At 47.0% G+C, this 14,026-nt stretch overlaps 2 protein-coding genes across 2 annotated transcripts in view; one reads left to right on the top strand and one right to left on the bottom strand.

Annotated features, from left to right (window-relative positions):
- Positions 1 to 7,412, top strand: part of LOC128301286 (uncharacterized) — a 160,884-nt gene extending 153,472 nt beyond the window's left edge. The window contains exons 9-12 of the mRNA XM_053037688.1: positions 2,240 to 2,408; positions 2,503 to 2,650; positions 2,740 to 3,307; positions 4,183 to 7,412. Coding sequence (XP_052893648.1) covers positions 2,240 to 2,408; positions 2,503 to 2,650; positions 2,740 to 3,307; positions 4,183 to 6,468 — 3,171 coding nt within the window. The 3' untranslated portion in view covers positions 6,469 to 7,412. The remainder of the gene's footprint in view (positions 1 to 2,239; positions 2,409 to 2,502; positions 2,651 to 2,739; positions 3,308 to 4,182) is intronic.
- Positions 7,413 to 11,909: 4,497 nt separating this feature from the next.
- LOC128298716 (signal peptidase complex catalytic subunit SEC11A) lies at positions 11,910 to 13,069 on the bottom strand. The gene is made up of 3 exons (XM_053034488.1): positions 12,855 to 13,069; positions 12,513 to 12,769; positions 11,910 to 12,402 (listed from the first exon to the last, which is right to left on the bottom strand). Exons 1-3 carry the CDS (start codon positions 12,921 to 12,923, stop codon positions 12,174 to 12,176), a joined length of 555 nt encoding a protein of 184 aa, XP_052890448.1. The 5' UTR covers positions 12,924 to 13,069; the 3' UTR covers positions 11,910 to 12,173.
- Positions 13,070 to 14,026: the final 957 nt, after the last annotated feature.

Genomic DNA, 14,026 nt, shown 5'->3' with positions numbered 1-14,026 from the left:
AATACTCCTGTGTGTTGAGTTGAACTGGCTGGCGAAATGGGCGAAACGGTAGAGAGCCCGCTGGGGCAAGGTGGCACAAAAAGAAAAACATCCAACCGACAGACAAGTGGATTCATTGCGAAGGAGGACCGATGCAATGGAACCTCATCTTGGCAAATTGCAACTGGTGTACGGTGTACGTTCGTGGGTCGCTTTTTCGTGGGAGGAACTCAAACAAGTGTTACTCATTTATAAGACATACCGCTCGAATTGGCTCGATTTCCTTGGTGCTGGTGGTGTGCTGGTTCGGTGAGGCACGAAGATGAGGACATGGAAACACTTTCCACCGGCACTGTCTTTGCGCTACGCTGGCTACGTTTGCACGAGGTACACATGATCGTGCAACCACGCTCGCTTCCCGTCGAGCGCAACGGGATAATATGCGAGCTGACGTGTAGTGATTAGCTTTGGGAGGAGTTTATTTTTCAAGCCACTTGCTCCCGCCTGGCAGCTGCAGATTGGGGCCTGCAGTTGGTTGTTTGGCATTTGTACAAACATGCAGTCGCCGACCGACGGGAATGAACCGGGTGCTGCATGCCCGGTTTCTTTCAAGCAGTTGCTAATGAATTTGTTGAATAATCATCCAAACATTACACCAGATTCTTGCTAAGCATGCGGAAAGTTGATCACTTCTCGTTTTCCATCTAATTTCTTACTCGTGGGGTTATTTATTGTTCAATATGTAAGCAAATTATAAGGTGAACTTAACGTTATGGAGCTTTCCACAAAGAATTGAACACTATTTAAATACTCAGAAGTCAGTCTCATAAGCTAGTAGGTCAATACACCGATAATGATAATGATAGAAGAAATATTCCTTAAAACACCCAAGCTTAGAACTCCTCTGTTCAAAGTTGACATCAGCCAGCCGAAATAGCCACATGATTTTTTTAAGATGAGTGAATAGGTTAACGAGCTCTGTTGACTATTGATGAGGAAGGCAAAGGCTGGATGTATGCCTTAGTGTAAGACACAAGAGACGTCAACGTCCTGCCCACGTGCGCCTGTAACTTTGTATGAGGCCAAACATAAACCTCTATCCTGAAAACACCGTACACCTAAGCGAGGCAACGTCTCGTCCCTGGGGTTTTGCGTTGTCGCATGCTGAGCTCGACTGCTTCACTTCTGGTTTTGTGGACGTGTCCCCTCTAGGACGCAATTTTCGAAAGTTTTTCGTGGATTGTGGTCAGCCTGTGGACCGATGAGTATGGACCAACCCAAAAGGTTGAACGTTGATCTCACTATTGTTTAATTGGATCCAGTAAGACTCATCAGTTAAACACTCTGCCCTCATTCCCGGAGCACCAAATGCAATGCTTTAAGTGTGAAATCAGGGCCGGAATTCGATAAAGATTTGGTTTTATTGTGAGAAATAATTAAACTATTTAGTAAAATATTAATTCATAAAAAAATAAAATATAAAATAAAAATAACATTATTCATTAAGTAAAAAGTGAATATTATTCATTTTCGAACATGACTATTGACCAACAAAACCTTTAGTGAAACGTGTTTAAAAAAAACAGGCGGATAAATCTTAAAATATATATGTTCAGTTAAAAGAACACTAATGTAATAAGTAACATGAAAAAACACGCAAATATTTGTTACAGTTAAAAGCTTTCTCGAAAACATGTTTGAGATAGAAGAGAAAATACATTGCCTTTTTCATAGTTTTCGCAACACGCTCTAACGCTGAAAAGAAGTATTTCACCCATGACCCAACAATTGTTTGCCAAGAAAAGAAGGCTCCACTGCATAATGGTCCACGCTTCGAAAACCGCGTAGAAATTAACCACGATTTAATAAACCAATTTCTAATTCAATTTTCAACCATCAACATCAACAAGAGCGGAAACGTTCGCCACAGCCAATCACAATTATAAATGCATTCCGGTGCACAGCAATGCAACAACGGGACATGGAGTGCAAAAACCCCCCCTTCTGTTCCCCCCAATGCAGCCTGTGTGAATGTGTGTGGCGCCATTTGGTTCGACAGAGGGGCCTGCCATGCCGTGGCACCTACTGCACATAATTGTGGTTGATTAATTTCCTTCCCGGCCCTGCTCGTAATTGCTGCCATTAGTGCGAAATTGCCATATTTCACCGAGAGATGGCCGAGTGTTCCACTGGGGTTCGACCTGTATTTTTTCTTCCTTCTTTTACATCCCATTTCACTTACGCCTCCCATCTTCCACAGCACGATCCGGAACAGTGTACACCCGGCGGTGAGGACGGCAACTTCATCATGTTTGCACGCGCGACATCCGGCGACAAGCGCAACAACAACCGCTTCAGTCCGTGCTCGCTGAAAGCCATCGAACCGGTGCTGAACGCGAAGGCACGCAGCGCCAAAGGTTGCTTTACCGGTAAGTGTTGCTCTCGACGCTCGAAAGATGAGTCGGACCACCGTAATGATCTATTGTTTGATTTGTTTCCATGCCACAATCGTCGAACGAACAGAACCGCAGGAAGCCATCTGCGGCAATGGTGTGGTCGAGCCGGGCGAACAGTGTGACTGTGGTTGGGAGGAGGACTGCAAAGATTCCTGCTGCTATCCGATGTCTCGCCATCCTCGCTTTGATCAGAAGCCTTGCACGCTGACACCGAAGTAAGTATGCCGGGCGGGCGCCGCCGGTTTTGTTGTGCGGGAGATCAAGAGTATCCGGTGACTGATTTGCGCTCGTTTTCAATTCGCAGGGCCCAGTGCAGTCCGTCGCAAGGGCCGTGCTGTACGCTCGAGTGTACGCTCAAGCTCGGTGACAAGTGCCGCGACGATAATGGATGCCGCGATCCGGCCTACTGCGATGGCCAGATGCCCGTCTGCCCGCCGTCCATCAACAAACCGAACAAGACGATCTGCAACAAGGAGTACGTGTGCTACATGGGCGAATGCACCGGTTCCATCTGTCTGGCGTACGGGCTGGAGAGCTGCCAGTGTGCGGTCGGACCGACCGATCCGCCCATCAAGGCGTGCGAGCTGTGCTGCAAGCAGCCGGGCGAGGACAAACCGTGCCTGAGCTCGTTCGACTGGAACGAACCACCGTACGATGTGCCGGACATGTACGCGAAACCGGGCACACCCTGCAACGACTACAACGGGTACTGCGATGTGGCCCAGAAGTGCCGGGAAGTGGACCCATCCGGGCCGTTGGCCACGCTGCGGAAGCTACTGCTGTCCGAGGAGAGTATTGCGAGCTTCAAGAAATGGATTCTCAGCAATTGGTACACCGTCGCGTTGATCGTGACCGCTGTGCTGGTACTGTTGGTAAGTGTTGCGTCAGACGCCGGCTGAGCGTGGCAAAACCGGGTTAACATATTTTCTTTGATTTCGATTCCGTGGGACAAAATGACGCGAAACAGAAAGTTCGTCGAAACGTTCGCCACTGGAAGGACATTCCGCTGGATATTGAGCAATATTGTGAGAACAGAGTAGATGTTTGGTTTGGTTTTGTGCGGTTCAACAAGTCTCCGCAGTTGAAACTGTCCGCCCCCTTTTACTGCTCGTTGTCGCTCACATTATTAGGTCACATTCTTCCCTTTATTGCTAGTTCTGTAACGGAAAACAAAACGCTCGAAATATCCTTTCAATCTTTAACTAGATTTTACGAGATCGAACGATAAAGTTGGAGCTCTTTTTTAATTTCGTTTCAAGTTGAAGTAAAACAAATAGAGACACATGTGGAATCTTATCACCTTTGCCGAGCTGTTTGTCTTACTGAGTTTATGACCTTAAGTCTCAAAGTTTTAAGCATTTCTAGATTATGCTCAAGTTAAACTGGAATTTATTGAGATAGATCTGGAATGCTTCAAATTTTCTTAAATTTTTGCAATTAAAACTTTCTTGATTAACACACTGAAAAGGCATTGCAAAATTGAGAAAATTTGTAACGTAAACTAAGTCTGATTCCAGATCTTCCCGACATGACAGATATGTCAGTTCATCTTCATTTTGAGCAATATAAAACAAAGTGTGAAGAATGCCACCCCCATCCCTTCCGATCGCTTACTTCAACTTGTAAAGAATTCCGATATTTCTCCAACTTTTTCACGTTCGAGTTCGAGTAGAAAGTCCTGTGAAACCCCCTTTATCCGGAATGACCCTACAAATTGCTAACCACCGGTCTTATCTCATTTCCACAGGTTCTGAGCGCGAAGCTACTGGGCAAGCGTACCAATCTAAAGCTGAAAACGGTCACCATCATACACAGCGCCACGACGGAAACGGTCCGCCTGCCGGAGGACAACAACGGTGTCATAGTGCACACGGCCGTCCGCACGAAGGTGCCGCTCAAAAAGAAGGTTCGCGGCGAGCGAACGAAACCGTCAGCGGCGGGCAAGACCCCCAAGGGCCAGTCGACGGGCGCAGCGACAGCACCCAACGGCACACAAATACCCAAACAGCTGCTAACCACAGTGAACGGTGCGACCACAACCACCACCGCCGTGCTACCGTCCACTTCCAAGGAGCTCCAGCAACGCCAGCAAGCGTCGGGCACGGGCGGTCCGGCCACCATCCCAGCGACCGGTGGCGCCAATCCAGCCACCATAGTCATTAAGCAGGTGAAGCGGCACGTTGGGCGTACCACCACGACCACCACGACGGTGGCGGGTGCGTCCGACAGTCCGAAACGGTTGCTGCGCCGGAAGAAGAAACGATCCAGTGCGCCTGCCGCCGCCGGTGGGCCCTCGGACGAGTCGCCCGTCAAGGAACCGAAGCAGCAGAAGAAACACAAGAAACCGAAATCAAAGCATAAAGAGGTGATCGACTACTCGGCCCGCAATGCGTCCGATGCGCACAGTCACAGCAACACCTTCGGGAAGGTTCACCGCTGGTTGCTGGAGTCACCGATCGTGGCCACCCAGCAGTCCGGTGCAACCGGTGCCTACGAGCATGCGTCGGCCGTATCGAACATTCTCAGCAAAAGTCAATCCACGCCGGACCACCTGACGCAGGGCCAGCAGACAGCGGCCGGTGGAGCCGTCCCGCTGGCACAGACCGCCGCCGCTCGCTCGCCGAAGAAGACGCGCGTGAAAACAAAGTCCGTGGGTAATTTGAACGAAAAGGTCCGGTTGCAGGTGGTTTACAAGCCACCGTTTAAGTTTAGCCTGAAGCTCTCCAAAACGGACCCGTCGGCCGTGTCGGGCGTGAAGACACACGTCGTGCCGGGACCGGTGGGTGGAAAGCGGAAAAGTCGCCCACTGACCGACCGGAAACGTGTTGGGCCGGGTGGTGTAGCGAGCGGTGAAGATCAGCCACGCAAACGATCGGCGATCCTCGTCCGGCAGCAGGTATCCGTGGCAGAGGAGAAGATACCCTTCATCGGTAATCCGCTGGCCGAACCAAACTATGAAACGCTCAACCCCCGACACGGGCTGCCCGGCGAGGAAGATCATCCCGGGGTGGATGAGTCATCGCACACGTACGAGAACGTGACGTTTGGTCATGGGGATGAGCCCGACTCGATGGCCATCACCGCCAACAACGCATCGCCACTGCAACCCAATGTGCCATCCATCAACACGGCCACGTTCCGCATCAGTCGGAGCGCCAGTGGCACCCGATTGCAGAATTCACCCTCGAGAAGCTCCTCGCAACAACCGCGCGGCAGCACGTCCAATCTAGCAACCGGCGGGCACCATAGCAACAGTGGCGGACGCGATCGACAGCGGCGTTCCAGCGTTCACAACAGCTCCACCAGTGCGTTCCGCGCGTTCGGAGGTGATAGTACGGAGTGTCTCATACGTTCCAGCACAACGAACCTCGCCAAACCCGGGCACGGTGGCAAGCGGAACAGTTTCGCGGACAAGAAGCGTTCCAGCTCCACCAACCTGAGCCGCCATCAGTCCGGTTCGGCATCCAACTTGCACTCGCTCAAACGGCACGGTTCGTCCAGCCAAATGCTACAGCAGGACCCGACCGGAAGTCGTCGGAATAGCATCACGCAGCCGACGAAACTGTCCCGCTCGGCTTCGAACGGTCAGGGTACGCTGGGGCGACGCCATTCGGGTGCAAACAATGGGACGCTCGGTAGCAACAACTCTACCAACTCCAGTAACGGTAGCCATGGCCACCAGCATCATCATTCGCACCATCACCATCACACCGGGCAGCACCAGCGGCGCAGCAGCGTGGGAACGGCCAGCAGTGGGAAACCGACGAACCAAACGCAACACCAACAGCAACCGGTCCTAGCGCGGCAAACATCGCTGAACGTGAAAACGAATATGGTGGCCCAGCAGCATCATCATGGCCGACCGCACACAGCATCGTGTGTCGATGAGCCAAAGGCTGCGCAACGACCGTTCGAGTGGCCAATGGTGCTACCAGGTGGTGTTGGTAGCAATCGACGTCCACACGATGAACCGCTGCCATCCGATCTGGAGGTGATGGTTTCGGACGTGGAGAATCTGGTCAGTGATAGATAACAAAGTTTTCCACATAACAATTAGCAAAAGTGTGCGTGAGAGTAAGAGAGAGAAAGAAAGAGCTAAAAGAAGATATTAGAGATGAAAACAAGTGATATGAAGGATATAGAGTGGAAAGAGTTTTTAGTAGGCGGCGAACGAGAGAAGAAGAACGAACGAGGAAAAAAACCAGAGCAATCTAGATGAAAAAAATGACAGATGACAACCACCAATTTCAATTGTCAATCAAACACAAAATGCGACAATGATGGTGATTGAAGCTGGTTAAACGAAACGGTTGCTTGTATTACTATTTTTAAACACCCAAAACTCTAGCTCCATTTTTTACTCCTCTCCTCCAAACAATCAATATAGTTTGAGCTGTAAGTAATAAGAAGAAGAAGGAAAAGAGAGTTATTGAAGATGATATTTACATCCGCACTGGACGAAGCTCTCCTACTTGCGCTAAACCTTCCTTAACCTCAGCATCTCCCAGGCACGTGTTCAATGGAGACGCCCAGTGTTTTGTAACATTTCGTTCAAAATCAACTCTCTGCCGGTAATTACGCGAGAATGAGAAGCACAGTATCTCACCATCATTGTCCTCAAGGTTAAGTAGAAGAGGATGAAGGAGCTAAACACAAAAGAAAGGTCAGTGTACGAGTGTACGATGGAGATGCCGCCATGTGGACTGACGTATTTTATTGAACTTACGGTTTAAACAAAACGGTTTTGTTTTACGTTTGTAATCCGTGCCAATTAGAAGCAATTATTCGCAAACAAAAAAAAAAACACACTCACACACACTCATGACTAAACACATGCAAACAAACAAACGCTACGCTACTCGATGTCTGCCTGTAACGCTAACGGCGTTACGTTACTCTGGTCGAAGTAATAATAATTGTAATGGCAGGGAGAGGGAAAATAAACCCGAACCAAAATCGAACAGTGGACAAGAACTATTAGCACCAACATACACATACGCCTCCTACATACACGCCTTGAATGTATGTGTGTTTTGGGTTTTGTTTTTTTTTTTTTAATGTGTAACCGCTTGTTCTCTGCGCTTCGCACCCTCGCCGCGAGCTGTTTCCCGTTTTGAATGGGTAATTTCATGCGAAAGCGCCACGTTTCCGAGTGTCTATATTCTGCAAGGCTGATTGAAAACAGAAAAAAACCCTCCACTTGATATCAACATCCATTCGTCCCCGAATGTTCCCCACCCTATTCTAACGCATTAATCAATCCCCCCTATGACCAAGCTAATACCGACCTGTACGAGATCATATCACTAGAACAAATTTTTTACCGTAAGCCCTTAACCGTCTTTTGGGTGCAAAGCTGAGTGAGTGGCTGTTGTATATTTTTTGGGAACTTTTTTTCTCATTCGGTTATAGCCCGCGAATGGAGAAGGTGTTGGAAGGTGAAAGGTAGCACTTGGAAGTGGCTGCTAATAGGACAGACGGAACCGTAGTAGTAGTAGAATTAAATCTGCCAAACTTCAGCGTGCATCAAACGAAAACCCGTTCCGTGGAGTGGTAAATATCAGTGGTATAGTTTTGTTATCCCCCGAAACACCAAAACACCATCACCATATTGTTATTGTAAACTGCAAAAACAAACACACACAACACGTCCTGAGCACTGTGCATTCCGATTTGCTAGTGACGCCATATTGCATTGCTCCACCAGCCTAACCCACATCCTGGGTGTGTGGGATACTCAAACACATTCCACAATGCCTGCCGATATTACACTGCTACACCAGGAACCGGAGCAGCAAATGAGAGCAATTTTTGTAAATAAGCGCCCGATGGCAGACAGGAAAGGGCGTCCCGCGACACGTTGTTAAGACGCGCGCCCGTAGGTGTATTTAAGACGATCGCTTTCTGTGTAAACAAATTAACTGTTGCGCAACGGGGACACCTGTGGGATGTCCCTGTCCCACCCCCGCCCACAAAAAAAAACCCCAATAACACATTCCACAACAACACGGGTGGGATACATATTACTAGCGTGTAGAGTAAGGCTGCGAAAGAGGATGGATGGAATCGATGGCAAAAGTGGTGGCGAGGAAAAGGATGACAAGCGAACGGGGGATGTGTATGAGGAGTAACACTAATAAGAAACTAAACATATAAGATAAATGTGATTCTAATCTTATAGAAACTCATAGGCTTAAGGTATAGCAAGAGTACGACATCACTAACAAACAAAAAGAACAGCAAACAGTGTGCGAAAACAGAGCTGAACTACATGAGAGTGGGAGAAAATTGAAGCAAAATAAAGAAAAGAGAAACAAAGCAAAGAAAAAACACAAAAGGGTGATGGTGCTGAACTTTGTGAAGCGACCGATGGATGATGGTGACGATGATGACGGAAGGTATGTACACTTTAAATGATCTGCGATGCAAATGTCACTATTGTTTCTTTCCTTCAGCGATGCTAGGAAATTCCCGAAAACCCCATGTACTAAACTCGTAAAGCGTCCTACACCTTTATAAACAGTGGAGGATCAATCCCCTTGAAGGCCCAGGGCGGAATTATAGTTGGGGCCTCTAATTATAAAAATGATGAAATGAGAAAAATGACATCAGCAGTGTGGAATAAATTTGTCCATCACTATTGCATTGCACACTATCAAACCCGTGAGAGCGATCATCGAGGTGAGGTTATCATCGAGCGTCATACGAAATCCCATACAAACCAGCGGTTTTCAGATTTTCGACACCAAGAGAGCATCCAAGCCATAGAGGTAACATCAATTCCCCTGCAGCGTGCATATTTCGTCACCTGAGCCTTCACTGCGCATACTATCAAACTCATGAGCACGATCGCTTGTGTGAGATGGATGAAACGGAAAGCTTTCTTCAGCTCGCTCAAACTTTCCGTCGTGTTGATCTGACGTTTTGAATGTAAACAAGTTGTTTACGCTTCGCAAGCTTGCTGGACAATGCAAAAATAACAGTGAATAGTAAAAGGAACGTGTAATTAATCTACTTTGCCCGAAGTAGACGATTTCCCGTAAGAAAATAGTGATACAGAAGTAGTTATTTTATCGTTTGGCTCGAGTTTTTATAGTGCCACAGTGTGTATTACAGAATGAACCTACCGGATCGGTTGGGGAGGGTTTGCCAGCTGCCAATAGCGCCTCTACCACTACCGGAGTTGATTCTTCGGTAAGAGTTTGTTACTGCGTGCATCCCGGTTGCAAGAAGCTGTACTTCAATGAGCGGCATCTAACAGAGCACGAGAAATATCACGGTGAAGAAGGAAGCTTCTTGCGATCGCAACCAAGTGTCAAATGAGGATGGAAAGAACGTTGCAGCAGGAAACAGTCAGGAAGCACAAAGTGGATTGCGGTTTTAGTTACTAAATGAACAATCGAAGGTTTCCGTCGGGATCATCTGCTGGCGCACGTCCGTAGACACAATCTAACCGCGAAGCGAAACTCAACAACTGTTTCCTGGGGTAAAGATAGCCAAGCAGGGTTCAAAGGAATGTGAAGCACCCGCGACAATGAGCCCACCGATGCAGAATTCATCCGGCGCGGTTACCACAAGCGCAACCGTTCCCGAACCAGAACCAAGACGAACTTTTCGCTCTTCTGTTATTTTATTTTGTAAAGCCAATCGTTCAAAGAAGCCCACTATTGTGCAAGGAAATTCGAAACATTACGGCGTTGTTGAAAATGGTCCAATCGGGTTCGAATGCTAACGATTAGGTAATACGGTAGAAAAAGCTTTATTTACACGATAAACGTTATTTCATTATGTTTACAACTAAATGTACAAAATCCAAATTTACGAACCAACTGAATAAAAAGCGAATTTATGTTTATGAACACGGTACAACAAACTTCTATGAAGAAGAAATGTTTTTTACAATTTCCGCTCACGTCGCTTCGTTGCTCCGCGATTATTCCAAACGCCATCCAGGAGCGCCGCATCCATCACGTTTGTTTTAATTTTCAAACTCTCCCGTACGAAATCCCATACAAACCAGCGGTTTTCAGATTTCTGACACCAAGAGAGCATCCAAGCCATAGAGGTAACATCAATTCCCCTGCAGCGTGCACATGGTATCATTGAAAGTAAAGGCAAATCTTCTACCATATAGGCTATCGATATCACACACTATCAAGCTCATGAGAACGATCGCTAGAGGAAGTGCGACACGGGTGGAATGGAAAGTGTTCTTCGTCTCTCTCAAATTCCTCGTCGACGGATACGAAATTCCATACAAACAGGCCGTTTTCAGATTTTCGCTACTAAGAGAGCATCTAAAACAAGAGATAACATCAATTCCCCTACAGCGAGCACATGGTATCACTGAACGTGAGGGCAGATACTCTACCATATAGGCTATCGATATCACACACTATCAAGCTCATGAGAACGATCGTTAGAGGAAGTGCGACACGGGTGGAATGGAAAGTGTTCTTCGTCTCTCTCAAATTCCTCGTCGACGGATACGAAATTCCATACAAACAGGCCGTTTTCAGATTTTCGCTACTAAGAGAGCATCTAAAACAAGAGATAACATCAATTCCCCTACAGCGAGCACATGGTATCACTGAACGTGAGGGCAGATACTCTACCATATAGGCTATCGATTTCACACACTATCAAGCTCATGAGAACGATCGTTAGAGGAAGTGCGACACGGGTGGAATGGAAAGTGTTCTTCGTCTCTCTCAAATTCCTCGTCGGCTGATTCGAAATTCCATACAAACAGACCGTTTTCTGATTTTCGCTATCAAGAGAGCATCCAAAACAAGAGATAACATCAATTCCCCTCCAGCTGGCCAACAGCTGTTCCAAAACAAGAGATAACATCACTTCCCCTCCAACGAGCACATGGTATCACTGAACGTGAGGGCAGATACTCTACCATATAGGCTATCGATATCACACACTATCAAGCTCATGAGAACGATCGTTAGAGGAAGTGCGACACGGGTGGAATGGAAAGTGTTCTTCGTCTCTCTCAAATTCCTCGTCGGCTGATACGAAATTCCATACAAACCAGCGGTTTTCAGATTTCTGACACCAAGAGAGCATCCAAGCCATAGAGGTAACATCAATTCCCCTGCAGCGTGCTCACCGCTGTTCCGCTCTCACATGTTATCATCGAGCGTCATACGAAATCCCATACAAACCAGCGGTTTTCAGATTTTCGACACCAAGAGAGCATCCAAGCCATAGAGGTAACATCAATTCCCCTGCAGCGTGCATATTTCGTCAGCTGAGCCATCACTACGCATACTATCAAACTAATGAGCACGATCGCTTGTGTGAGATGGATGAAACGGAAAGCTTCCTTCAGCTCGCTCAAACTTTCCATCGCGTTGATTTGACGTTTTGAATGTAATGTTCGTTCTCGTTGCCGACAGGAGCGCCCCCATCTGGCGGGAGTTTATACTACAAACGCAACTGAACCAGTTTGGTCAGTGTTTTTATGTTAATTTATTTTATTTACCACCCTCTTTCATCCTTTTTTTCATGCGAGATACCAAACTGAGTAGCACTGCTTTCCTACAATTGAAACTCTGCTCGGATTCGTGGCGTTGCAGGCGTCCGATCGAGCTGGAACAATTCAACAAAACGCGATGCATACCATCGAGAGCCAAACGCGTATTCCAACAACCCGCCCAGCGACGAGTAGGATTGGAATGCAATTGCATCAAAAGAAGAAAGGAAGGTGCACCGCCTCCTGTTGCCTTATTCTCTATGCACAAGCACGTATAACGCTAGCAGTCCCAGAATGCCGTACTTTAGCTTCGGATACTCGTTCATGTAGATCGTGATCATCCCCACGTACGGCAGGAACCCTCTTGCTCGGCCAACGATGTCTTTCTTGGTAAGCCACAGTTGACCCGGCGCGTACAAACCCCGATCGTCGACCGAGTTATTGTCTCCCTTGGTAAGGAATTTCACCGTGCCATTGCTCCTGTACGATTGTCGGGTGGAAGACAACAAACAAAATAGAAAGGATTGTTACAGAACACACTCGGTTTGTTTTGGGGAAGGACACGAATGCAACCAACCCACGGTACATACTTTTCGTGCAGCTTAATCACTCGGTGGACGATCGGAATATCACGGCCCTCGATCTTGAACACCACAATCTCTCCAACGCGCACCGGTTCGTCCTGGTTCGTGAGGAATAGCAGGTCGCCACGGTGGAAAGCCGGTTCCATACTGCCGCTCAGCACGACAACAATCGGTGACTCGCTGCCCGTGACCACCATCAGACCCTTCCAGATCATCAGTGCGGACGAAACGATCATTCCGAAGCTGAGCATTTGGAACAGGAACTGCAATGGAAAGGCGAAGGTTTAGTCCACCCAATGCGATCGACGGAACCACACGGTTAACCAGAGCATGGCTCACAAAACTCACCTGTCGCTTGTCCATCCGCTGAACGCCACCGGCGAGTCCGCTCAGACCCAAACTATCCATCATACCCATCGTCTCTGAGATCCTGTGTTCGCGCAGTAACCGATGCAATTCCGATCGAGAAACACCACAAACTCAACCGTACTTGGTTTACAGATTTTCGTTACCGATTCCGTGATTTGTGTTGCTCGCGTTCTGCGGCGTTTCCGAACACGACATCAAAGTTTCTTCTTCTTGTTCTTCTTGCTTGCTTTGCTGCTGTCAAAATATACACGTAGTCAAACATTGACAGCTCGCAACCCAGATTTTACGTTGAATTGATTGATTGTAGAAAATAAATCGATAATTTTAGAACATTTGTGTAATTTTTATATTAAATTTGTTTATTATCGAAGCAATACGGGGTTTTAAATCCGTTCAGAAACGGAAAATTTGAAATAGAGAGAACGCAACGCGGTATCATAAACGAACGTTCGAACATCATTGCTGGGAGTTTGAAATCAACTGTGGTAATTGTTAATTCGAACAAATCAACGCGAAATGACTTTATTTTTACAATTATATTTTTAATTTTATGTAATATATTTATTTATAATTTATTAATTGTTCTAGACTTTTTTTTGCTTCCCAAATAGCCAAATTAAAATACAATCTTTCGAAATCGGACTGTGACGCTGCTTGCAGGTTGCTTAACTAAAAACCGAACCTTGTGAGACCCTTGCGGCCATTAATACCGCACGCGGTACTCAATTATTTTGAAATAATTTCATAAACATCCGAAATAACAATTTATTCCTGTACATCTGGTACAGCAATTTTCATCGAAAACCGCCGAAAGGTATGCAATGTTTAAACTCTAACTTTCCCGTTGGCCGTGAAAAATTTCTTCGAAAACTACCACTTTTTGAATGTATAGTACCAGGAGAGCATCCACGGAAGAGGTAGCTCCTGGTACTGCGCCGTAAGGTATACAATGTTTATACACTAACTTTGCAATCAACTTGCAATGCAATGCGCCGTTAGGTATGCAATGTTTAAACACTAGCTTTCCATACAAACCAGCTGTTTTCAGATTTCCGATACCAGGAGAGCATGTTTTTCAAGAGGTAACACCTGGTACCAGCCGAGTACCAAGATGTTGCACAACACATGTTGCACAACACATGTTGCGCAAC

The sequence above is a fragment of the Anopheles moucheti genome, chromosome 2 (genome assembly GCF_943734755.1).
Source record: "Anopheles moucheti chromosome 2, idAnoMoucSN_F20_07, whole genome shotgun sequence".
In the NCBI taxonomy this organism is placed as follows: Eukaryota; Metazoa; Arthropoda; class Insecta; order Diptera; family Culicidae; genus Anopheles; species Anopheles moucheti.
The sequence above is the reverse complement of the archived record's forward strand: the minus strand, read 5'-3'. Positions and strand labels throughout refer to the sequence as shown.